Below are 26,904 nucleotides of genomic sequence, written 5' to 3'. Positions count from 1 at the left end.
AAAATGGCCACCATTGCTGATGTAGGCTCTTTTCGCGATGGCTCAACTTCCAGAAATGTTTCTTACTATGTCCTCTACATGTGTGCCAAAGCTAATGCTTGTATGACAAAATGCCATATTTTTACAGGTATTTGCTTGACTATACCTAAATCAGTTGGGGAAGTTTGATTTAGGCTCCCCCCCCCCTCCTCCTCCCCCTCGCCTTTGAATACTGCGCACAACACTTACTGCAACCAGCGACGTAGCCAGGAATTTGAAAGAGGGGAGCACATTTTGCGATTGATTTGGGGGAGGGTTCTAAATGGAGGGGGTGTCCCCCTCCCCTTTGAGGTTTTTTGAACAATTGAAGGTCCTTAAATGCGATCTAGTGCAATGTTTTGCCAGTTTCATCATTATTATGTGATATCCTATTATCAGCAGATTTTGTTTCCTGTTTGAATTCTTTCACATATACTTTTACATATATCAGAAAGACAAACATAGTGCTCTTTTACAATTTTTCCAGTAGGATATTTCTTGTTTATTGTCCAATGTCTGGACTTTAATATATATGACGATCTTAACTGAGGGACAATATAAACTTTCTTATTTTGTAAGACAGCCAGATGTGCAGTTGCCTAAAAACAAATATCGTTATCGCAGTGTATTAGCAGTGTAATAATTATTTATAGGAAGCGCGTATCACTTGCGATTGCTAGCTTAGCTTCATAACATGCTGTTCGTGCAACAAGTTAGGACAAATCATAGAAAGGATGAGAACGAATGTTGTCGACGTCGTTGTGCGTACGGTTCGTGACAATCCATCGAGTGCGGTTAAGTAGGCAATATGCATTTTATACGCAGTGGCCAACTGTAGGCTTGTAAAAGGCTATAGGCTAAATTTAGCTAATTGCATCTGCCAAACTAAGTAAGTGCTGAATCAGTAAGCCTAAATGTTACTATGATTATAATCGAGTTAACGGAGCTGACGAGTATTCAAGATCAAAAGAGCACTGACAAAATCCCATGCTAAAAAAACGACAGTTTTTAATATTTTTTGCGACACTGAAAGGGGGGAGCAGTCGCTCCCCCTGCTCCCCCATGGCTTTGTCCCTGACTGTAACCGTAATTTTTTGGTCATGGGAATATATACTAGAAATAAGTATGATATAAACAATTTAAAATGCTGTACCTGTTTATTGTTCTAATGAGGGAGTTACATCATTGGAAAGTTTTGAAGCAGGAAATATGTACGGTTTTCTACGTTCGCCATATGAATTTAAGAAAACCCTCATATACTACATCGAGGGGATACAAAAAATAAATGGAGGTAGTTGAAATATGACACAAGTCAATGGCGGGGTGCATCTTTCATCGCTCTCTCCACCTGTCACTCTCTCTCTCTCTGCGAATATCAAGCCCTGCAACATCTACTTTTAGAAATGCCACAATAAACTATACCTTCACCGAGTTTGATTTAAAATGCTAATTAATTAAAGAAAGATATGATCGTATGAGAGCCCTATACTATACTCTAAACCATCATGTAAAGTTTACCGCAACAATTACTCGATACAAGGATACTTCAAACCAATCGTAAAGTTACCAAAGAACGTCTCTGATGCGATAACATTAATAGTATTATCACCAAAGAGCATGAAATCCCGGAAGTAATCTGTAACAGTTCCAACTTGAACTGAGGTAGCGCAAGGAAAGACGTCAATAGGCACCCAGACTTGACAGAGATTAGGAGCATAACGGCTCACCGCGCATTGCAATTTCTCTTCCGCTGCGCAGAACTTGTTTTTGCAAGGATCACATTTGCTGTACTCGAAATGCGGTTCCGGGATTCCCAAGTGAAAATCCTCATTCACAAATGCGTCAAACTCGTGACGGATAACATCTGCTGGCGGAATACAGGGATGATTTTGTCTTTGAAAGGTAACGCTCATCCTTTCCTCACCTATCAGAATAGAAGCGCCTTCGTCATCTAGTGTAAGTTCATCAGCAGGAATGTATGGGTAGAGAATATTCGGTTTTGGAAAATCAACCCGACTTCGATCGTAGAATTTAGCGAGGGCCAGCGAGTATTTAGGCGGTCCATCCGGTTGGTCAGTCAATAAAGGAATGGTAACAGCGACTTCAATGCCGTAAAAGAGAGGGTTGTGAGGGTCGCTACCATCCTCAAAGTCAGAGAACGTCATGTACCCAAAGTCGATGTATATTGGGTGTTGGGTTTCGTTCATTAACTCTGGAAACACACGGAAGTTTGGTAAAAATAATCTAGGACCTGGAAAACAGTATAAAAAAGAAAGAAAGAGGGAAGTTATAATGTATACTAATATATGTGCATAAATTGGACCAGTTAAGACCCTCTGTGAGTAATATGGAACATTTGCGAGGTTTAGAATGCTGTAAAACCTAGGTCACCTACGAATGACCTTCAGTAACAGATGTTGGATACTGCTAGCAAAGTCCGTGCCTTTTGTAAAACATATAACATTGATATAAAATATACCATTCACATACTATATGTACTAGTCACATAACATAGGTCTTTATCAGTCACATAACCCATTTTTGGACAAAAAATAAATCAAATCAAAAACAAAATCAGCCTAATAGCCATGATGACGTCAATCGCTCTGCTGTAGCCGAGAAGAATTTCAAAGAAGGGTAAGAAATTTGTATATATATATATATATATATATATATATATATATATATATATATATATATATATATATATATATATATATATATATATATATATATGGAATGTTATGATTGAACAGAGTGCACCCCTGGTGTTTTGAATCTGACAATTTTACACAGAATAACCACTCTTCATAGGCAAGCCAAACACACTTGGACAAAACGCCCGCATTGACAGTTATAGATAGCCAATTTATACGCATCACACACCAGTAGAATCACTGTGGTCGAGTGGTATACGGACTTCGGTTTGTGACACAAAGATCCGGGGTTCGATTCCTACCTTAGACTGATGAGTCCCAAAAGGACGAAACCGGTCGTGAAGTAGAATTTTTCCGGTGTGTTATTCTTTATTAACTTACTATATATCGGTCATACCACTTTCTACACATTAATTAATTATATATATATATATATATATATATATATATATATATATATATCCAATATATTGTACAACTTCCTCTGTGAGTAGCGCCAAGCAGCCGATTCAGGGTTCTTGGCCTAAGATGTAGTATTGTAATTGGCCAGAGAATGAAGATGAACACAAAATAAATCCAGATAGGTGATGGTATTTTTTACAGCGATATTTTGAAAAGAACTTCTTACAGTAAGGTTAAGTGCTAAGTGTGGTTCTGTGGTACAAACTTGAGGCTACGTGACCCTATATATATATATATATATATATATATATATATATATATATATATATATGAAAATCGTAATGAGTTTGAACGTCAAGAACAGGGAGAAAACGTCCAGCCTCCACCGGGATTCGAACACGTGCCTTCCGCTCTATACGCGGACACCCAAACCACTATAGGCTATGGACGCTGATTGTATGTCCAGAGGTTCGAAACCGGTAAGGAAGGTCGTAATTCTACTGTAGGCTTCAAAATCGACTTCAGAAAAGTTCAGAGGAGCAAATGCTTCGAATGCGCAACGCTTGGCTGTACGGGATATTTCTGGTAGAGTACGTGGATGGCAACTGCTTGGTAAAAGGCAGTTGTGCTTGTTCGTGGGTTTATTGAACAAGTCTATTTTGAGTGAACCATTTTTTAGGGTCACAGTGGTGTCCAGGAAGTGAGCTTCATGTCCAAAAAAATATCTGCAGTAAATTTGATTGTGTGATGAAACGAGTTTATGTCATCAATGGTGAGTTTTAGATTTGCCTCGCCATGAGTCCATATCATGAAGATATCGTCAATGAAACGTAACCACGTGTATGGTTTCAAGTTTTGTCGAGATAGAAGTTCTTTCTCGAGGTTTGCCGTAAAGATGTTGGCAAAAGACGGTGCCATTTTGGTAACCATATATATATATGTTATAATAATATAATAAAGGCTTATAAGCACAACTACTACAGAAAACTATGTGCACTGCTGTGCTGGAAAACAACTAAATAAATCTCAAAGTAACGATACAAAAGTTAAAACCTGGTCGAGATGATTCTGGCTGAAATCAGAACCATTGAAAAATAGGCAGTGTTTTAATTTCCTCAGCATTTTGGACTTCTTTAAGGCTGTCAGGAAAACTTATTCCACCTTTTGGGTCCAGCCTTTCGCAAACGAGCGATAACCATACGAGGATTTAACTCGAGGCTCTATCAATAACGTATTTCTGCTACGGTCAGAGGTTACCAATATATCATGGATATATTTAGGACCCAGTCCTCTAACAGACTTTAACACAATCAATATTATTTCAATGTACACCCTCTCATTGATTTTAAGCCAATGAATATCATGGAATAGATCAGTCACATGATCATATCTACTTCTACCATATATTAATCTTGCAGCAAAATTTTGAACAGATTGGAGCTGATCATATCATGTTGGACGATACCAAAATAAAGTGAGTTACAATAATCAATATGCGAAATAACCATGGATTGGACAATAGTGCTTAACTCGGACTTAGTAAGATAGAACCGCATTTTAGAAATATTTCTTAGATTCTGAAAGCACCTGGATATAAGTGAACAGATTTGATGCGGAAAAGACATGGTATCGTCAAAATGATAACCAAAGTTACGAACAATTTGGTCAAATCGTACACAATCAACAGTGTTAAGAATTGCACCATTGATATGTATCAGTTTTAGTATAGGAGGGGGACCAAATAAAATGATTTGGGTCTTGTCAGGGTTGAGTTGCAAATAATATTTGCGCATCCAACGTTGAATACAACCAAAGGAGGATTGCAGAGAGTCAACCAGAACTGAACCTTGATTATGGTGCCTGAAGTGTTTATTAACCTGGTGATCATCTGCTAAACCATGAATATTTAAACCCATTCTAGAAACTTCATCGTAAAGTGAACGAATATAGATGTTAAATAAGACCGGATCCAAAAACAGATCTGTGGCACACCAAACTTAATAGTAATCTGATCAGAAGTACAGCCCCCTATTCTAACTCTTTGAGATCTGCCCACAATAAAACCTTTAAACCAGTTTAGGACAATACCAGTGATACCAATTTCATTAGATAATGCGGACAAAGGTACATTATGGTCAATGGTGTCAAAAGCCGAGCTTAAGTCAAGGAGTACCAGCACAGTGGCATGTCCACTATCACTGGCAACTAATATGTCACTAGTCACCCTCAAAGGAGGAGGGTTTCGGAACTATGGTATTTTTTGTAAGCAGATTGCCTGGAAATATTGAGGCTATTAGAATGCACGTGGATATTCAATCGTTTAAGGTCAACTCCTTCAATCAATTTACCCAAAAAAGATAGATTGGAGATCAATATATACTTTTTTAAATTGTTATGATCAAAGCCATTCCCTTTGATGGCAGGAGAAATATCTGCAAGTTTAAGACCATTCATACTGCCAGTGATGAGAGACAAATTAACAAGATGACATATGCAAGGAAGAAGAAGATCAATATTAGTTTGTAGGAGGTCTCTCGGAAGTATATCACTAGGGGAGCATTTAATTCCAATATTATTAATTATCTCCTTTAAGTCATCAATAGTGATAGGTTCAAACTGAGATAAGACAACTCCACGATAAGCAGTAGCAAGCTGTTTAGAATCTCTATCAATGTCCTGAAAATTTGAACGTATTTGTGCTATTTTGTCGTAAAAATACTTATTAAAGTCATTTGTAAGAGTTTATAGAGAAACAGTAGGTGGAAGGGTTTTGGTTTGATTTTTATCAAGGAATTTATGCACAATTAAGTACAGTGTTTCTTTAAGTTGAAGCTAAACTTGCCGCATCTCCCTTTTCCCGTTACGTTACCAAACCTTCTTTTCCCTTTATATCTACTTTTCAGCTGCTTCTTTTTACGTGTAACACCCCCTCCCCCTTCCCGGACCCTCTTCTTGATATCAATTTCTTTAGCCATTTTACAATACATCTATAAACAAGGTTTTAAATAAAGTTATAAAAAAAAGAGTTGAGTTTGTTATATACTCAGGCGCGTATCCAGGGGGGGACGTTGGGGGCGCGCCCCCCGGGTAAGAAAAAAGGAGAGAAAAAAAGAGAAGAAAAAAGGGAAAAAAGAGGGCCGGGAAAAATGGAGGAGTAGAGGGAGGAAGGAAAAAGAAAAAGAAGAAAGAGAGAAAGAGAGAAAAAGGAGAAAAGGAGTGAGTAAAAGAAAAACGCCAAGACACCGGGAAGAGAAAGAAGAACAGTGACATCATTACAGCGCTGATCCCTTTTATATACACAGGGTAGCCAGTGACGGTTCGAGGATTTCGGAAGAGGCGTGACCGACAACTCCAATTTCGACGTTTCCATTTTGCCTCTCTCACTAATGTATCTCTCTCTATATATATACTATATAAGGTCTATCATAACGCGTGTGTGTGTGTATATGGACGCCTTAAACAATTGTACAATTGTGCTATGAAACCAACTGTGGCTGGTCTCGAACTCGACTGAGTCTTCGGGTAACATGACGCATTTCGGGAAGGGTCGACCGCCCCTCCCGAGCGAATTTGTTTTTTATGATATCGCTAGTAATATCAAAATATAAAATGCTTACATGCAATTTACAAGGCCTGGGAAGTGTCATTTCCAGCGATCTGGGAGGCATTTTCGGCCAAAATTTTCTTGTACGCTTCGCGCCAGATCATTGTGGCGCTCCGCCTAGATAGTTTGCCTACAGGCTTCGCCCCTCCCTTGGCAAATCCTCGTTACGCGCCTGTTCGAATTTGTAAAGCAAACAGCAGATATTTCATCATATCAGTGAGCATAAAAACGTTCCAGGATGAACAGCCTTAAAACTGTCTATGTGTGTAGGCAAAGGCGAAAAGAGCCCAATTTGATTTTGGGAGCTGTAACGACTTGCCCGAAAAATATATAACCAACATTTTCGCGCGTTCAAAATGTTAATGTCAATATCATATAAGCAAGCATCGGTTATTACATCGCATGCCATCATGTATCGTACGGTCAGTGAAAGTTGCGCAGTATACCGCGGGATGCTCATGTAAACAACGAATTGTCCTATGTAGATGGAGAAAAAGCATGGAGGTCCAATTATGTCAAAACTGTCTTTTACATTAGTAATGGCGATTCAGTCGGCAAAGATTAGAACTTTATTTTAATTACTAAGGAGATAATTTTTAAACTATTCATTTCTTTTAGCTACATCATTGCAATGTATTGTTCTTTCAGTATAGGTGCCCGAAAAATTCTCAGCATATTGCACGAATTTTCAGAAAGAAATATTTCGTTAGGCCCCCCCCCCCCCCCGCCTCCTTCACCTATGTGTGTAGTGTTCGGTTTCGGAAATATTTGGTATTTTTTTCATTTCCTTCAACGAAGTTTTATTATAGACGTTATAAGAGGTTTCAATATTTGTACACCAATAAATTAACTGTGTCTGAATTTTCGAAAATTTCCTGACCAACATTCTTCATCATACTTCCCTCTACTCGTGCAATTTTGACTAGTCTGTTAGGGGTTCAAGGAGGTTTTCTATATTGGTTGTCCATAGATGAATTTTTTTTGCAACATTATGGGTATGTTTTGAAGTGAGTTTTAATCACGAGAAATGTGAATTTTGAAATTCTGAACAAAAAATTGTCTTAAAACCTTCAAAAGTGGGGCTGTCGGGTATTGTGGGCCGTGACGTAGAATCACTTACAAAAAACAATGATCCACAGGATCATGGTCATTTTCAAGCCCGAGAAGTGTCATTTCCGGTGATCTGGGGGTATCAAAACCAGAAATGTTCTTCTATGCTGCGCGCCAACTGATGGTGGCGCTCCGCTTAGATAGTAATTCGCGCCCGGGTTAGAAATCCTGGATACGCCCCTGTATACAGTGTATGTATACCATGCTCGATCGTTAAAACAACATAAGTATAACCTTTAGCTTACTGCACAGCAAATTAAACCACATCACCCATCCCACCTCCCCCTCTCCACCTTACCATGAATACTATAGCGAAAACTTCCACCATACGTTAAATTTGTTAGTAATGCGATATATTTAAGAGCAGCCAATGTTTAGTGTAATCGAATAACGGCGTTACCTGTGGCTAAATTTAGCGACCTTCAAAATGTCACGGTTTGGTCAAAATGATGCGACGTTACACCCAACGCAAAGCTTCACCTGTGACACACATTTATTTACAGAGTTATAAGGCAATTTATTACCGTTACATACATTTTTGTTTCCTTTGACTCTTATCATTGAGAACACTTACCCTGACAAACATCAGAATTCGATTCGTACCAATCGTCTAACCTCTTCTGAATAACATCTCTGCTGACAGGGATGTAGAAAGCCACTCCATCCCAGTAAAGTCGCGAAACATCTTCCTCTATCAATGCTCCACTGTAATGCGTGACCACAAGAAGACACAATACACAGAATAAATAGTTTTCGTACTTCATGATGAAAAAGAGTTGAAACCGTGTTAGAGGATATAACTTCGACAAGTAAACTAGTTTGCTTAACGGTTTGTAGTGAGAATTTACATAGAAAGTTCATTGTGAATGGTTACTGCCCTGCAACGTCACAATGACCTCGTATAAAATGCTGGTATTAAGAATAAATAATTAGAAATAGGAGATTTGAATAACATTTTGTATGGTACGTGTGTACGTGTGTCAATGCCAGTCTTGTAACTAAATGTGCAATTAACTTGTAAACATTGTTAACTTTACAAAACACAGATTATATGAGCCTTCGGTTTCCATATTTTGATATAAAATGTCATATATATATATATATATATATATATATATATATATATATATATATATATATATATATATATATATATATATATATATATATATATATATATATGTATATATATATATATATATATATTGTCATCTATGTCATCTACATAAAACCTATACCTGATAATCGTTTACGTAAAAAAACATGAATTTTAGGACGAATATAGTTACCATTTTAACTTGATATATCGCAACCCAATGTTTCCTTTGATATTCTGGTTTTTTGGGGTGGGGAGGATTTTAGCCCCAAGCAAATAATTCCTGGAATCAAACCCATACCCCTTATCATAAGGGGGGACTTCTTCCAGTGTTAATGTAGATACAAAACAAAACAAAAAACGAGTGGATAGATTCCATTTTAAGTAAATTATGCAACACTAAGCACACGTCCGTACCTTATCTAAATAGTGTTTAATAACCGCAGTTAGTAACAATTTATTGCCTTGTATAATTTCAAACACGGTGAAGTTTTCTTGTAGGACAAATATAAAGGTGAAACAAGTGGGCAATCAATGGCGTTAAGACTCATCTGTTCCATGGCGGAAGTGATTATTGGGTTACTTCTGAATGCATCTGGATGCTATCTTAAAAATTTGTCCCATTACTCTCTACAAAGCTTGTGGCTTAATGAATTTTTCCATACTGATAAACAGGTAATGGCTATAAAAAAAAAAACCAGTTTGTTGGGTACTTGACCTTTGACCTCTGACAATTGACTTATGACGTCAACAATCACGCAGACACGAGTTTGCATGGTCAGGCACCTACCCACACAGTTCGAACGTGATCAGACTTCTGGGGGTGTAGGAGGAGTTCGCAAACGTGACTTTTTCGCACAATTTAGGCCCCCCAAAAAAGAAGAAGCCCACACAAACATATTCATATTTCTGATATGGAGTGAAGTAAAATATCTCACCGCCCTTGAAATTAGATGATAATTCGATAAATAGTTGTGTATACCCTGCAGGTAGGTGATAGCCTAACCAATACCGACAACTCTGTCCCTTATTAAAAAATACATATCAGATCAAATTCAACATAACTATGTAAGTCAGAACAATTTCACAAAGGTATATATATATATATATATATATATATATATATATATATATATATATATATATATATATATATATATATATATATATATATTTAATATATATATATATATATATATATATATTTATATATATATATGTGTATATATATATATATATATATATTTATATATATATATATATATTTATATATATATATATATATATATATATATATATATATATATATATATATATATATATATATATATATATATATATATATATATATATATATATATATATATATGGTAGCTGCATGGTCGTCACCGACGCACGAACCCTCTATGAGATTCCCGCCAGAGCGGACGCACGTATCCTCAGTGAGATACCCTCTACGACAGACGCACGCCTGCACCCCCAGTAAGAACACAGCCCTATTTCATAAAAGTTAAGAACATTCTTATCTTGGACTTAAGAAGAATCATCTTTCTTAATTCTGCAATTGTTCTTAACTTTCAGAACATTCTTATCTTCTATTTCATGAAGCAACTTAAGAAGAATTCATACTTATCTTTGTCGTGAATCATTCTTAACTTGAAGAATGATCAGCATCACACTTAAGTGTCACATGTCAATTAGGCGGGACATTTCAATCAAAACACATCATTGCTAATTTACGTGTTTAATGTGGATGCCAATGATGGCTATGTATATGGCTTTTGGGCTGCTTGAAAGAGAAAACCAATGAGCTCTACCAAGGGAAAGTGTATTTAGGGAGAGAACCAACTTACTAGATCAATGGACAGACCGCCAGATGCATTCGAAGTACGGGTTCAGTAGACTTGCGTGCATCAACATCATTGATATGCTTCAAGCTGATATTTCTTAAATTAAGCATATGCCCTACTTAATATAGGATAGGCTATAATTGGGGTGGGGTTGGTGATGGGATGGCAATCATAGTTACTATAATGGGAGTAACTAAAAAAAAGTCCATTTCTGACTGGGATGGGAGGGAGGGGGAAGGGTAGAACTACTTGACCAAGGTTGGGGTAGGGGGCAGAACTGTTCTTGACGGAAAGTCGAACTGTTGCCCGACTTCAGACCGTCTTCCTGTGGAGGGGTCTAAGGGGGTATCCCTCCCATTTGAAAAAAAAAAATTGTTTATATATGGGGGATTATCTGCAAAATGGTGCTATCATTTGCCCTAATTTGCAGATTTTTTGCCCGTATCTTAGGTCTTTTTTGGGGGGAGGGGGGAGGGACAGACGCCCCCACCTCGTACGCCTATGGTCGGTACGTTTGTGGTTATGTTGATAAATTTGTGCCCATTGCCCTCCCTTCACAAACTTACTCGTAGCTGTTTACGCGACTAATTATAACTTTATAAGTTATCCGCTTGAACTACAAAAAACTACAGGGGCGGATCCGGATTTTTAGGAAGCAGGAGGTTTAAGGTTATTTGTGATCGCTGTCATGGAGGAGGAATCTAAGAATAGGGGTGTTCCCTCAACTTTGAGAATAACTAAAGGTCCATAGATATAATCTGGTGCTATTGCAACTTTTGAAGCAAATTAATTAAAAAAAAACATGTGCGCCTGAACTATATTTTGGGAAAATATCTATTAAAATATTTCCTTGTCTAAAATTGGCCAAAATATTCCTAAACTGTTAGGGGTGTAATTATGTATAAAAAAAAATTAAATATAAACCATTTTGGCAAAGAATCAAGAACTTGGTTAAGTGTGACGTACCGGAACGGTTTGCATTGACTTTGTATATGTAGATTGTAGAACTCATTTTAAGCTAGCAAACATGGTCGACCCACCCAATAACAAAAATAGTACACAAAACGCAGAATTGAAGCCGGCAAACAGTGTAATTCTATCTTAAAATTCATACCAAGTTTTGTACGGTGGAGTATAAGAATCGCAAGATACAATTTGTTAAAGTTGACGAGTGAAACGTGGTAAAAATGGATGATTTTCTGTCAATTTTAACTGAAACTTGCAAATACTTAGGTTATTCACAGGAATAAACAAATACTCCTAGTTGGAAAATTTAGAAATTCTGCACAACGATTTTTTCAATTAATAAAAACTTTGGGGAACCCTCTAAAATATATATATACAAAAATGTTTTGTGTGCTTCACCCTATATATAGATATATTTCCCTACATAAAGATATATAAACATTTATATATAAACTTTTGCCACCCTGTCAGGGCTTCCCCCTCCCCCCGCAGCCTCTGTCAGATTTTTTTAAAGGAAATCTATTGATTTCTACATTTTTATTTGGCAAGAACATTACAAATTTAGATAGGATACTGGAATAGAAATTTTTAAAGTGAATTGTAAAATTGTTCAATTATAACGAATATGAACTGACTTTCACAATAGCATTCATGGCAAAAGATATTAAAGGGCAATTCCTCTCGTCCCATATAAGACTCAAATAAACGTAGAATGTGCAATATGGAATGCTTGAGTTATTACAGTAGACCATACATAAACTTCTGAAGAGACTCAGATTGCACGGCTGAAGTGCATGCGATGAATAGGCAGCAGACAATATAGGATGATATGCTTTCAGCACAGAAGTTTGCAGTCTCGAGGGTGATGTGAGAGCTATGCCCTTCAACAAACAGGATGATAGGGAAGGTGATGTCCTCTCTCTTAACGCTCGGTAAAAAAAAAATGGCGATCCATTCGTTAAAAACTTCCGTGTTAATCCAGCCGTTCGAGGATACGCACCATTCCTCTGGAGCACCCTAGAGGGGTTCGTAACAGAAGCGGGTGTTCGGGTAGATTAACAAAGGCTCCAAGAAAAACCCTGTAGCGTCCACACAGGCCAGTCCGTGTTGCTCAACTGGTAGATGTTCCTTGTCTCTACTGGGGCCAACATTTTCTCCATGCTTCCTGCCAGTGGAGAAAATGCGACTACCATCATTAAGAATTTCCACCCAGTTTCCACCTCCTCGGAACTGATATAAGCCTTATAGTCTCCGAACCATTTTTAAAGTCGCTCGTTAACATAGCTCTTTCTTTTCACAGAGCCTCCCCATCTCTATCCACTGCAATCGCTCTTCAGAAAGGCCCTAAACCATTGTGCTCCTGAAAAAAGATAACAACATTCTAAGTTCCATACATTTTTATTCCTCATTGATCTATGTTATCGTTAAAATAAGGGGTGGCGCTATGATTTCCTCGACACTGGGGGGGGGGGGGGCTAAGGTCCCCATAAGAACGGCTAGGATCTCCGACAAAAAATATGGGTGCACAAAATATAATATATCTATAAACCGTAAAAGAATGAGCCTAGCCGGAGCAATTCTTACACCACTGAACTACATCTTTGGAGAGCCCGCTCCAGTAGAACTTCTTTTTATACTCGATTAGAAGTCTTCTTTGACATGAAATGGCCGGACAAGGGATGTGAATCGGCCAACTTCCATATTTGCCTCCGCAGCACTACAGCAGGGTTCTGCCGCTGCCGGTCGGCGCCGGTCGGGCCCGACCAGCACGCTGAATTACCGACCGCCACAATCTGCCTGAGTGACTTTTCCGACCGGCACTTATTTTCGATAGGAACTCCAAAAAACAGCCCCATAGCCGGAGGGTCGAACGTACAGAAACAATCTGTTTGAGACTAGGGGAAATCCAGTTCATAACTGTTCAAATTCAAAATATCCAACACATCACAGTGTCATACTTAGTAAAAATTACCAGAGTTCCGCATTCCAGACCAATGACTGTTTCCGTTTCCAACTCCCGATCGTACTTTTGATAGTTTCATTTATATCTATTTTTATCGCGCGAGACACAGGCACTATCCAGCTAGCTAGTACACATACGGCCGTTAACCTTCGTAGCGGGTGAATTTACATCATATTGCATTAGGCACGACCAGCGCACTCCGCCTCGTAGTGACTATACGTGACGGCTACACGAACTAGTCAGCCATGTGCACGGTGCATTGCTATTGCTTTTTAGTATACTTAATAGGCACCACCGGCTGGTCTGTACTCTGGTGCTCCAGATATTTGTCCTAACTTTTTTCATTAATTATGAAAAATTCCAGACATGAGATCTCATTTCAAAGCTGTCTATATGTGGCTCAGAATACTCGGGAAGGGCCGTTTCCGGCCATCTGGGGGGTTTCCAAAACCCAAAATTTTCTTGTACGCTCCGCGCCAACCGATGGTGGCGCTCCGCTTAGATAGTCCTGCCGGCACTCAATCTACCCTGGGCAGAACCCTGCTACAGGCACTACAAATTGTAACCACATTTTGTAGCCCCCTGTGATTCAAAATTACGATACAACAGGCCGCTCTTTAAAACCAAGCTTTCCCACTGTAACCAATATTGTTGTAGTGTCTTACTTCCACCAGAAAACTCGCCCCACAATGGTCTCTGGCTTCTTTCCCCTGCAAAACTGCCAATAAGTCGGGATCATCTCTTTGGTACTTTTTCAGGTCTTCAAATGACCAGGATTGCGTATATGAAGTTTCCTCTTGCTCCACAGTCCCTTCTTGAATTGCAACTCCACGACAAGCCCTTCTGTCGCTACAAATGTCAGCTCCTTCTTCTAAGTTAGAGATTTCAGCACTCAAGTACTCCGTCTTCTCCAGCTTCTCGCAATGGTAACAGCCACAACAGGGTCTCCGTGACAGTCCGTCTGCATTATTGTGAACCCTACCCAGTAAATTCGTAAGAACATAGAAACTCAAGCAATCGCGCTATTTGACCTTCTGGTTGGCGACAGTTCATCAACCAGCGAAGCGCTCCATGATCAGTCCTAATCAAGAACTTCCGCCCATTTGGTGCCATCAATGATAGCCATAAGTTCTTTCCTAGTAACGCAGTAGCGCCTTTCCTGTTTATACAGTGTCCTGCTGTAGTGCCCAATTACAACTCGTTACTCACTTCTGTATCCAGCACGAATGGATCATCCTTGGTCGGGTAGCTGAGAACTGGAGCTGATGTTAGTCGTCTCTTTAGTTCTTCGAAGGATTCTTCACATTCATTAGTCCACTTGAATTATCTGCCGTTCTCGGTGAGTCTGTGCAGAGGTTTTACAATTGAACTAAACCCACGTATGAACCGACGGTAATAACTACATAGACCGATGAAGCTCGTAACCTCTCGTACATCCACTGGTGTCGGCCATTCCGATACATCTCTAATTTTCTCCGGATCGGTGCGAACTTCATCTTTGCTCAAAATATGTCCAAGGAGACTCACTTTCCTCTTCAGCAGGTGACAGCTTCAGCCCGGCTTGGCGTAGTCTACTGATAACGTCCTCTAACCGTTTGAGATGTTCTTCAAGTGTCTTCCCGTGAACAATTACATCCTTTAAGTATACCAAGCAGCTTTCCCACTTCAGACCACCTAATACTCGATCCATTAGGCGCTCGAAGGTAGCCAGGCATTGCAGAGCCCGAAAGGCATGACTTTGAATTGGAATAATCCTTGATGGGCCGAGAATGCTGTCTTTGCTCGGTCAATGGGGTCCATTTGGATCTGCCAGTACCCACTGGCAAGGTCTAACGTGGAAAACCATGTCGCTCCACCTAGCAAGTCCAGAGTATCGTCTATCCTGGGGAGGGGATGTGAATCCGTCACTCCACCAGAGAGCATTTCATTGATCTCCTTAGTGGCCTCTTCTTTATTGTAAAGGTGCAACCTTCTTGCAGCTTGCCTAATCGGTGGATAAGTTCCCGTGTCTATGCGGTGCCTATCAACGTGCGTCCGTCCTATGTCCTGTGCCCCTTTTGCAACAGCCCCTCGCCACCTGCACAACAGACCAGTAACCGATTTCTCCGTGCAATCATCATACAGCTCCATAAGGTTTTTTTGGTACCTCGTATGCCCTACCTGAGTCTCCTTGGACGACATAACCCTCGTAACCACTCACTGGAGCTACCTCCTTGACGCCTTCAAACACACCAAACGTTGTATTCTTGTGCACTGTAACCGCATGGTCATTCAAGTTTATCACTCTAACTGGAAGATTCCCCTCTTCGATTTCCCATAGACACATAGCCGTTAGAACACTCTCCCTGTTCAAGAGCACTGGAGATGGTTCAATAATAGCCGTTTTTGGCTGGAGTACTGGGTGGAAGTCTTTCACCCTGCCATTCACAACCATCTCCGAGTATGGTGGCAAAACTAAAGCAGCGTCTCTGCTGCAACAATCCGACAAGACACTGTCTGATTATCAGTTCCCTATTCTATACGGTCCACCACATAACTGTCATTTATCCCCACTTGCGCCTTCCCGGCGTGGATAATGCAATTGTGACTTCTGAGAAATCTAGTACCAGTATGCAATGAGGCCCAAAATCTGTAATCCATAAAGCATGCTGTCTTTTCTTTCCGCCTACATGGATCTCAAATACAGCCATTCCCAAAACCAAGTACGCGCTTCCCATCCGCATATATCATATACACACCTTCTTGTTGCAACAGTGGTCTGAACTCACGTGGTAGACTGTGAAACACACCTGCATGGACCAAGGAAATATTGGCCCAAGTGTCAACTGAGCAGGACACATCTTGGTTTCCTAGTTTACTCTTCAGGTTCAAGCCATGCTTGGCTAATTCAGGTATCCCATTTAACACGGCGATACAGTTGGCCCAAGATATACTGCCGGGTTGCGACCCCCCATCCCGACATCGGATCGTTTTCCTGCACTAAAGAAGAACTTTGTGGCTTTGGAGTCTTTGACATTCCCGCTTCATATGTCCCGGTTCTTTGCACTGGAAGCAGATCGGAGTGCCGTCGTCCGTGTAGGCTGGGAATGTCCTATTACGGTACTGAAAACGTCTCTTTCCGGCTTCATCAGTATTACCCTGGCGTAGTTTGTGTTTTTTATTCGATGACAGGGCTCTCCTCATATTTTGTCCGTTGTCCCTGTATTCCATCGACCATCAGCTTCTTTATTTCGTCACACATTGTTTCACCTGTGGTTTATCTAGCCTCTCGTACATTGCCTTGGCTAACCATACGCACGCTCCTTCTTATATCGTGGCATATCTGCCTCTCTGCAATGTGATAGGCTTCAATTTCCAGCGCAGATTTGACTGCCTCTTCCAGATTCACGGTTTTCATTTGATAGACCCCAAGCCGTAGGTCTGGATCATCCAAAGCATCTAAGCTATGGACTTTTTCCAGTATGGCTTGTAGCTCGCCGGGCGCCATCGGGTAAGCCTGTCAGGTCAACTGTTTGATCCCATGTGCTAGCTCCGGTAGGGACTCATCTCTTCTGCGCAGCCTGCTTTTCAGCTGGACTCTGGACACTTCTTTTTGGTGGGTGGGACAAATTCTTTGTAACAAAGCACCAACCACAATTGTGTACCTCCTATGACACCTTACGTCGATATCAGCAACCACGACTTGAGCTTCCCCTCTCAGGCTAGCCACTAGGCAGAGTGCCATACCATTTGCTTCCCAGCCATGCAACTCTGCTATTACTTCAAACTGGGCGAGGTAGTCCTCCCAAGGCGTTGTACCGTCGTAAGTTCCTGGCCGAATACCCGTGGTACCTGTTCTATTGAGCACCAAAGGGTCCCTCTGTTGTCGGAAACATTGTGACCCACCCCCTGCCGAGATGGGCGCATCCTACACCTGGTGACCATTAAAGAATGAATTTCCTCGATGGGACGTCAACTGAGGTGTTTCACTTTGGACACTCCTGTGTTCTCTATACCTTGGGGTACGCAATGGGGTATTTTCAGTACCCTTCGCTGTCCCAGTGTCATCAGTAGGTCCCCCTGGGGATTGAAACGTCGACTATTGGAGGTTTCTTCACCGGGTAGTTCGTTCCAATTGCTTCTTCCTGCTCATCGCCACTTGAACTCCACAATTGCGGTGAATCCGTGTGGCACTCATCTATAAAACCCAGTTGGGTGATGCCTCCTCCTCTTTATGGCGTGTCGTTGTAACGCCTCTGTGTGCCATGTCTCTTCCTACGAGATTATTGTTTAGAAGCCCATCCCATCGCTGCCACCAGTTGTAACGCGCTCAATCTCACGTAAATTCTTAGTAGGATGGGCCGTAAAATATGATCCAAGGAAGAAGAGACAACGGAAGCAAACCGAGAGCCAAACAGACAAAATTACAATTGGCACAGTATATTATAAAGATTAAAGTATTTACATATCAGAAAAATTACATATCTGATCACATTCAACATAACAATGTATATGGTAGCGGTCGTCACCGACGCACGCACCTTCTATGAGATTCCCGCCAGAGCGGACTCATGCACCCTCAGTGAGATTACTTCTACGACCGACAAACGCACCCTCGGTAAGAACAGGTTCCTTTGTACGTGACGCACGCACGCACCTTCGGTGAGATTCACTCTATAACAGACGCACGCACGCACACTCAGTAAGAACAAGTTCATCTGTACGTGAAGCACGCACGCACCCTTATATAACCGGTTGCTTCTTACGAATCCTAAAAAGTCAAGTGTTCTTAAGCTTATTTTACAGCAAGATATAGGCCCGGAGCCGCCCTATACTTCCTCGTACTGGGAATCCTGCAATTATTCACTTAAAATAAGGGTCAAATCCTTCCAGGTTGTGATCAAACAGGGAAAACCTTATTCTTGCCCTATATTTCTGGTCCATACCGCTAGGTGATAGCATTATGGTTAAAATAATTAGTATAACACTCACTACCGCGGAATCGGGTTTACTAAGTTATTATATTAAGACAAAGATACATAAATCTCACCAGTAGGCCTAAATGATGGAAACCCAAGCTCCGTCGACCTTTCTTTTACCAAGAGTAAGAGCCTCGTTATACCAGCGTCCGTACTTTTTCGAGTCTAAACCCGTTTCTTTAACACGAGGCACAATATCAGTGACGCGCAAGGTAGCATACGCCCATTAAAGGCCCCATTGACTTACACACTAAATCACAAAAGTAATGTGGTCTCTAAGTCTAGAAGTTTTCACTAGCTAAACGCTACCCATCACCGGATAGCTGACAAGTTGGCCTTTCATGGCACTATCAATTTTCCGTATCATGACCATGTAGATTTTTTGCTATCCGAGCCGGAAGTTTTCGTCACTTGTAAACAAACCTCTTCACTCAGTGGTAAACAATTTTCCTACGCTGCTCCTGGGAGTCCTTAAAGGGGTCTAAATTTGCCTCAATTGACCCAATTTTCTCTCTACATGTAAAATGTTCTCACTACATGTACTTCAATTCATGCTCGTCAACATTCAAGCCACAAAAAAAACTAGATCATGATTGATAACAGGTCAAAAAAGATGTTCTCCTGCTGCATTTTGGCACTTTTCCTGAAGGAAAACACATGGGGCGGATTGATATAGACGCTAATAGGTGTATGCCACCGCAAGATGCACGGGCGTCCACGTGGGTGTCATACGTCACGCTAGTGAATAAAGAAATGTGTCGGCGCCCTCGACTTAGATAAATTGGGATAACAGGAGCTACGATACATAAGTCTTGAGCGACTTGCTGATACAATTTACGAAACAACCATTGTCTTTCTACTTATTAACAGACTAACAGTCCTATACTTTGCTAATATGGAAGGAAATCCAATTAGTGCTATACCGGTACAAATAACAGAAACAATTTTCAGTTCCTGTGAGTTTAACAATTATAGTTTTTTGTCAAGCTCAATTAGCAATTATGATGCAAAACACATGAAACGGTAATTTGTTTTAATAAGAAATCTTAAATTCAGAGCTGTATGCAGATGCACCCACATTAGAACTCTGACCTGTATATTTACACAGCTCTATGGCAAGCCGTATTAGCTGTTATTCTGTATTTGATGATATCACCAATTTTTTGATGATATCAGCAAATCAATTGATGATATCAGCAATTAAATTAGTGATATGTACATATCAACAAATGATTTGATGATATCATCAAATCATTTGATGATATCAGCAATTCATTTGATGATATCTTCAAATAAGGCATATCTCCTGGATATTGGTGACATCATCAAATCATTTGCTGATATCATCAAATCATCTGTTGATATCATCAAATCAATTGCTGATATCACCAAATCAATTTCTGATATCACCAATTCATTAACGATATGTAGAATTGCTGATATCAGCAATTCATTTGCTGATATCACCAATTCAATTGCTGACATCATCAATTGATTTTATGATATCATCAAATAATTATTGTTATCACCAATTATTTGTTGATATCACCAAATATTTGCTGATATCATCAAATAATTGGTGATATCAGCAAATCAATTGCTGATATCACCAATTAAATATCACTATATGTAGAATTGCTTATATCAGCAATTCATTTGCTGATATCACCAATTCAATTGCTGACATCATCAATCGATTTTATGATATCGTCAAATAATTAATGTTATCACCAATTATTTGTTGATATCACCAAATATTTGCTGATATCATCAAATAATTGGTGATATCAGCAAATCAATTGCTGATATCACCAATTAAATAGCACTATATGTAGAATTGCTTATATCAGCAATTCATTTGCTGATATCACCAATTATTTGCTGATATCGTCAAATAATTGGTGATATCAGCAATCGAATTGATGATATCATCAAATGTTTGATGAAATCATCAAATACAGAATATAAAGTAAAACGGCTGGCCATACGGTTGCGTTAGGACTGTAACGCAGGGTTCTTTCTTCAAACTGTGTAGAGCCCTACTAGTTGTCACCTTGTACAGCTCAGAGGGGTTTCAGAGGGGTATCCTGCCAGGTAAGTGTTAATGTTATATCGATTAATCAGATTGAGGCAATGTAAGGTACTAAGACACATGGCAAGTTAAATGAGCAGTTCAGACATATATCTTAAAGAAAAATATCTTCAAACCCAGAAATATCTATAGAAATTTTACCTACACTTACAATTTTCATTTGTGGTGGGATTAGGCATTCCAATCTTAAAATAGTAAGAAAACTTCCTAAAGTCATGTACTTATATATTTACCAATATCTGGAGACAGGGAGAGGTAGAGAAAAAGGGATGTGTGTGTGTGTGTGTGGTTGGGAGTGTGTGTGGGGGGGGGGGAGGGTAACGAGCTAACTTATTGAATAGGCGAACACAACTAAACAACTTAACTTGCGTGTTCATATAGTTGAAAATATCGACAGTTCATATATATTTGCACGATTGTCATCGAAATACGTAAAGAATTCAAATTTACTTTCAAAACTACTTAAATTGGTTTAATTGTGCATGCAGTCATAAAGTCGCCCGAGCTAATTAACTACCGTTTTTACTATTGTCTTTTCTAGTGCATCCGGTAGTGAGTGGACACTGCATGTTATATATTACTTATCACTCAAAACTGTTGTCACAGTAGTTCACAACAATTAGGGTTCCTCAGACATACTGAATTGAAAGTCTTTTCATCATGAATTATGAAAACTATGTATTCTGTGTGTTGTGTCTTCTTGTGTGTGTGCAGCACAATGGAGCTGCCACAGTAAAGGATGTTTCAAGTGTGTATTGGGATGGAGTGGGTTTTTACATCCCGGTAAGCAAAGAAGTCATTCAGAAGAGGTTAGACGAGTGGCACGAGGCCAATTCTGATAGTTGTGATAGTAAGTTGTTAGTCTACCTACAGTAACTTCAAGTTGTTAGTCTACCTACAGTAACTTCAAGTGTTAGTCTACCTACAGTAACTTTAAGTTGTTAGTCTACCTACAGTAACTTTAATTAGTTGTTAGTCTACCTACAATAACTTCAAGTTGTTAGTCTACCTACAATAACTTCAAGTTTTAGTCTACCTACCATAACTTCAAGTTGTTAATCTACCTACAGTAACTTCAAGTTGTTAGTCTACCTACAGTAACTTCAAGTGTTAGTCTACCTACAGTAACTTCATGTTGTTAGTCTACCTACAATAACTTCAAGTTTTAGTCTACCTACCATAACTTCAAGTTGTTAATCTACCTACAGTAACTTCAAGTTGTTAGTCTACCTACAATAACTTCAAGTTTTAGTCTACCTACAATAACTTCAAGTTTTAGTCTACCTACAGTAACTTCAAGTTGTTAGTCTACCAAAACCAAAAACCAAGATATTCTGATATCGCATCAGTAAGATGACTTATATTGTCACAACTTTTTCTGAAGACATCCCAATCCGTACTTTTAATTATTTCTTTCATTTGATTAATACTTCCTAAGCAAAGTTCCCTTCTAGTTTTCGTTTTTCTGTTATAACAGCTTTGGAATGACCAGTATACTATTGTGACCTGACGTGGAAATTGAAATCAATTTATTAACGTAGTTGCAATCACCTTGAATGTACATACTTCTAGCATAGAATTCGACTATGGTTAGGTGCAACATGCACATGCGCATACACACACCTACACATATACACACATACGCAAAATGAATTCAAACGTACTAGTCGTGGTAAACGCACTCGATCGTTGGGGCAAGCGCCAGAACCTCTCGGTTTCCGTATTGGTGTCAAGTTGGGTAGTAAAGTTGATTACATTTTCTAGTTACAGCGGTGTGTATTTGGTACATATATATTCATTCATTTGAAACATTTGACCGTCTTCTTTGCTCAGGTCCCAGGTTATTCTTACCAAACTACCGTGTGTTTCCAAAACTGCTCAACAAGGGTCAACACCCAATTTACATCGACTTTGGATACGTGACATTCTTTGAGTTTGAAGATGGTAGCGACCCTCAAAACCCTCTATTTTATGGTATAGAAGTCGCCGTTACTATTCCTTTATTGACTGACCAACCAGATGGACCCCCTGCATACTCACTGGCCCTCGCTAAATTCTACGATCGCAGTCGAGGTGATTTTCCAAAACCGAATATTCTCTACCCATACATTCCTGCTGACAAGCTAACACTGGATGACAACGGCGCTTATGTTCAGATAGGTGATGACGAATTTAGCGTGACCTTCGACAGACAAACTCATCCCTGTATTCCGCCACCATCGATCGTTCGACACGAATTTGATGAATTTGTTGCTCATGATTTGCAACTTGGAACTCCCGAACCTCACTTCGAGTACTGCCATTGTAATCCTTCTGCCACGAAGTTCTGCTCACACGCAGAAAATATCACATGCGCAGTGAGCCGTTATGCGCCTAATCTCTGCCAAATCTGGCAGCCCAGTAGCTTGCGTTCTTGCGTTACCTCAGTTCGAGTTGGAACTGTTACAGATTATTTCCGGGATTTCATGCTCTTTGGTGATGATCCGATTAATGTGATCGCATCGGAGACAATGTCTAGCAACTTTACGATTGGTTTTAAGTATCCTTGTATGGAGTGATTTTTATTTGGTTATCCTTGTATGGTGTTATGAAGAATATTATAATTATATGCGTATATCGATTAGGTGGGTCTGTAACGGATACCAGCAGGATGAATAGTTAAATTTTCTTAATACTGCATTTTGTGATGACATCTATACAGTATTGTGGCACTGCAACCCCCCCCCCTCTCTCGGGACTGGGGTTAAGAGTGGATCAGTTAACTAGCTTGCCGGATTTCGTATATCTTGGGTGACACATTTATAAATTTTCCCTTTCTATAGACACGGGATACACATTTAACGATATGATAATGTAAAATACCACAATGGTACCAATTTTTTCAGTAAGGTATGTCAGCAATATATATATATATATATATATATATATATATATATATGCTGTCATAACGCAATCATCTTCTGACTGCCTTTTACGAAGTAGTACGACGCTGCATGTGATAGTGTAGGCTAGAAATGCGCAGTTGTAGCTTATACGGTTACTATACTGCTGCTACTATAACTAATGTGTATTGCATTCATCTGTTTAATAGATGGTTTTCTATATTTATTTATGTAAGCTAGTACTGGTAAAGTACCAAGACTTATAAATTTAGTATGATTACGAATATGCCTATATATGTTAGCATCCCAATACAGGGCTCGAATTAACTGGCGTCATAACACTTTTCAAAATACGCGGTTGTTAATTTTGATTTAGTCTCATCTCATTTATGGTATTATTGCCGCCTTTCAAATCTATTATATAAATCGTTAAACCCTCAACTATACTTTTAAAGTTTTCACGTATGGTGGAGGTTAGGGAATGAAAGGTGCATGGATGTAGTTACGTCAAGAGACTCCGTAACTTGGGTTGTTTAATCCGGTGAAAATAAATAAAAATAAAAAAACCTGTCGAATCCATATCAGATTAACTCATGCTTTATCCACGCTAATCAGACCATGGGATCAAGATGTATGTGCCTATATTTCTCGCCTGGTCTAAAACTTCGTAACTGATAGTTGACTTATATCACAGGAAAGAGAAACGTTTCAATGTTTCTATGGTAGTATTATGGGCTCTTAAATCTCTTTCATAAAGGTATCCTATTTTCAATATTTTATTGACTTGTTTGGTTATTGATTTAAATTATATCGATTAACTGCATTTAATGGTCAATTATTAAAAGTAACTTTCGTTTAAAAATACTTTGTTTATCAATGTTAAATCTAGATTTCACGAAAGCCGAATGTATTAGCTCCATACTGATACTATTTTGTGTTCATTAATGTTTGATCCAATTGCCTGCTCTTAATTAAAGGATTATTGCGTTTAAGTATCACCCCAAAGTGACGCCTGCGTACCATTAATCGTGAACCTTACACTACTCTAAACATGTATACGAAACATATTTTGTGCGAAAAACGTCTCGAATCTTACAAAATCATGTAGCAAAAAGGATGAATATTTTTGTCAGCAAAATGGCTAATTATGAAACGCTAAGCCACGCATATAAACGTTCTATCGATTACATTTGCATTTCATGCATAAAGGTCACGTGGGGTTGCCTCCATATTGAGCAATACCCGTGAAGTTTCTGGATTACTTACCGTCACGTGTACTCTACCAATGTGCAAACGATTTAGTTTGAACATTATTTTACGGCAAATCCAACGTTGTTGTCAATCACGAATTTCTCAGAACCGCTTTTGGAAGAGACCTCAGAATACATTTTGGTGTCATCATCAAACTTCTTGGCTGTTCACAAAATATCTCCATCAATGTCATTTACAAATGACATTGATGGAGATATTTTGTGTACATGCAGCAATCAACAAGGGCCCCAAACAATCCCTTGTTGAACCCCAATAGTAACGTTCTGCCAAGAAGAAGCACAGCCAGGGGCGGGATTTGAGTTGTGAAAGTGGGGGGGGGGGGAGGGCAAATCTGAAAGCAAGACTATCTAAGCGGAGCGCCACCATCAGTTGGCGCGGAGTGTACAAGCAATTTTTGGGCTTTACCAACCCTCCAGATGGCCGAAAACGGCACTTCCCGAGTGCTATAAGCTGCATGTACCCATCCTTGAAATATGGATCTCATGTCTGCAATTGTATCTAGATAGTTAATTATCGTTTAAAAATTTGAAGAGGATTGATAGTAGAACATATGGTCAGATGGTGATGTACAACTTTTGTTATACGTCACTATCTAAGCGGAGCGCCATCCATCATCGGTTGACAAGGAGCTTCGAAATTTTTGATGAAAGGTACCCTTAGCTCGGTAAATGTAACACCCATATAGGCTTTAAATTGCATCTAAACAATTAATGAACGTGTGTAAATTTAGGGAGGACGGATAGGAGAACTTATATGGTGATGTACAACTGAAGCTTATACGTCACTATTTAGGGGTGAACCACCATCAGTTGGCGCGGCGCGTCGAAATTTAAGCAAAAGGAAATCTTAGATCAGCAAAAATGACACCTCTGGTAACAATAAATCGCATCTAGACAGTTCTTTACCCCTAAAATTATTAGTATATTGTGCATTGGACCGATCAAGAATATGTTCAGCACCCACTTCGAAATTCTCCCGCGGTCCCCACTTCTTGGAGCACTTGGCAAATATTGGGGGCTGAACATACCTTTACATACCTAGCCACATATTATTTTATCGGCCCTACCGAAACTGCCGAGTGCTGTATACTGTAGCAATGGATTTAATGTGTTATTCGATTATTTTTCAAGGGCGTAGGAACCGGGGGGGGCTGGGGGGCGCCAGCCCCCAGTGAAAAATGTGGAGGGGCGAAAGTATCATTCCGCCCCCCCCCCCGGTTCGCAAGTCAGAAAACCCCTTTTTCATTTCTAAATGAGAAAAAAATCTCATTTGGAGCACCAAATTGCATCTAAGGCCAGGTGAAAATACAAAATTAAGTTTACAAAATGGAGTGGATGGGTTGAAGTGTGCTATATTGCACCAAATTGCATCTGAGGCCACCTGGAAATGCAAAAAAATCCAAAGGGGAGGGGGACACCCCCTCCCCTTAAACCCCTCCCCCAGGCCGGCCATCAGTCTTCAGCCCCCACTCAAAAGTACCTTCCTACGCCACTGTTATTTTTTATCATTATTCGATTTACATGCATCATTCCAGGATTTCGAGCAGTAAAGAAATTACATCGGCATTGATATTTCATATTGTTGAATGACACGAGGGGGGGGGGGGGTCATGTGTCAGTGTATTGAATTTAATTATTGATATACCCAATATATGTAAATCTGGCTCTCGTAAATCGTTTCTCTGGATGTAGTTATTCAACGCATTCAGTAGAGCAGCAACGTTGAAAATCAATTGCTGAAGCTAGCACTATAGCACATGCCGCGGATTCATCACATGCAGAATTGAATCTAGTGTATTAGCTCCAGGTTTCGTAACCTGTGCTGCGTACCATGTGCTAGCTCCAGCTCCAGTTATTCTGGATGCCACATGTTACGATGTTAAACACAAATTCGACTTAGATTCGAAACAAATAGAACACTGACGCTGATGCAGGGGCGTCGGAAGCTATTTGGGATTGGTACGGCAGATCAGAGTGTGGCCATCTATCATAATTATCGGGGGACGTTTGTGGCACTTCCCGAACTCGAAAACAA

General features: G+C 39.6%; 2 protein-coding genes across 3 annotated transcripts in view; one reads left to right on the top strand and one right to left on the bottom strand.

Annotated features, from left to right (window-relative positions):
• Positions 1–229: 229 nt before the first annotated feature.
• LOC139965401 (uncharacterized) overlaps positions 230–26,904 on the bottom strand; it is a 28,647-nt gene continuing 1,972 nt past the window's right edge. The window contains exons 2-3 of one of the 2 annotated variants that reach the window (XR_011792230.1): positions 8,366–8,496; positions 230–2,269 (exon numbers count right to left, since the gene is read on the bottom strand). Coding sequence is in view for 1 of the 2 variants with exons in the window: in XM_071967730.1 (XP_071823831.1) it covers positions 1,545–2,269; positions 8,366–8,555 (915 nt within the window). In the remaining variant the exon portion in view is untranslated. Of the gene's footprint in view, positions 2,270–8,365; positions 8,589–26,904 lie in introns of those variants that run through there. The other variant, XM_071967730.1, reaches the window with a different exon arrangement.
• On the top strand, positions 21,341–24,488 carry LOC139958536 (uncharacterized). The gene is made up of 2 exons (XM_071955669.1): positions 21,341–21,566; positions 22,550–24,488. Exons 1-2 carry the CDS (start codon positions 21,377–21,379, stop codon positions 23,272–23,274), a joined length of 915 nt encoding a protein of 304 aa, XP_071811770.1. The 5' UTR covers positions 21,341–21,376; the 3' UTR covers positions 23,275–24,488.

This window comes from Apostichopus japonicus, chromosome 3, assembly GCF_037975245.1.
Source record: "Apostichopus japonicus isolate 1M-3 chromosome 3, ASM3797524v1, whole genome shotgun sequence".
In the NCBI taxonomy this organism is placed as follows: domain Eukaryota; kingdom Metazoa; phylum Echinodermata; class Holothuroidea; order Aspidochirotida; family Stichopodidae; genus Apostichopus; species Apostichopus japonicus.
This window is presented reverse-complemented; position numbering and strand designations above follow the sequence as displayed.

Coding starts and splice junctions, on each gene's coding strand:
- LOC139958536 (XM_071955669.1), top strand. CDS start 21,377: ATGAATTATGAAAACTATGTATTCTGTGTGTTGTGTCTTCTTGTGTGT. Junction 21,567..22,549: donor CAATTCTGATAGTTGTGATA/GTAAGTTGTTAG, acceptor TTCTTTGCTCAG/GTCCCAGGTTATTCTTACCA.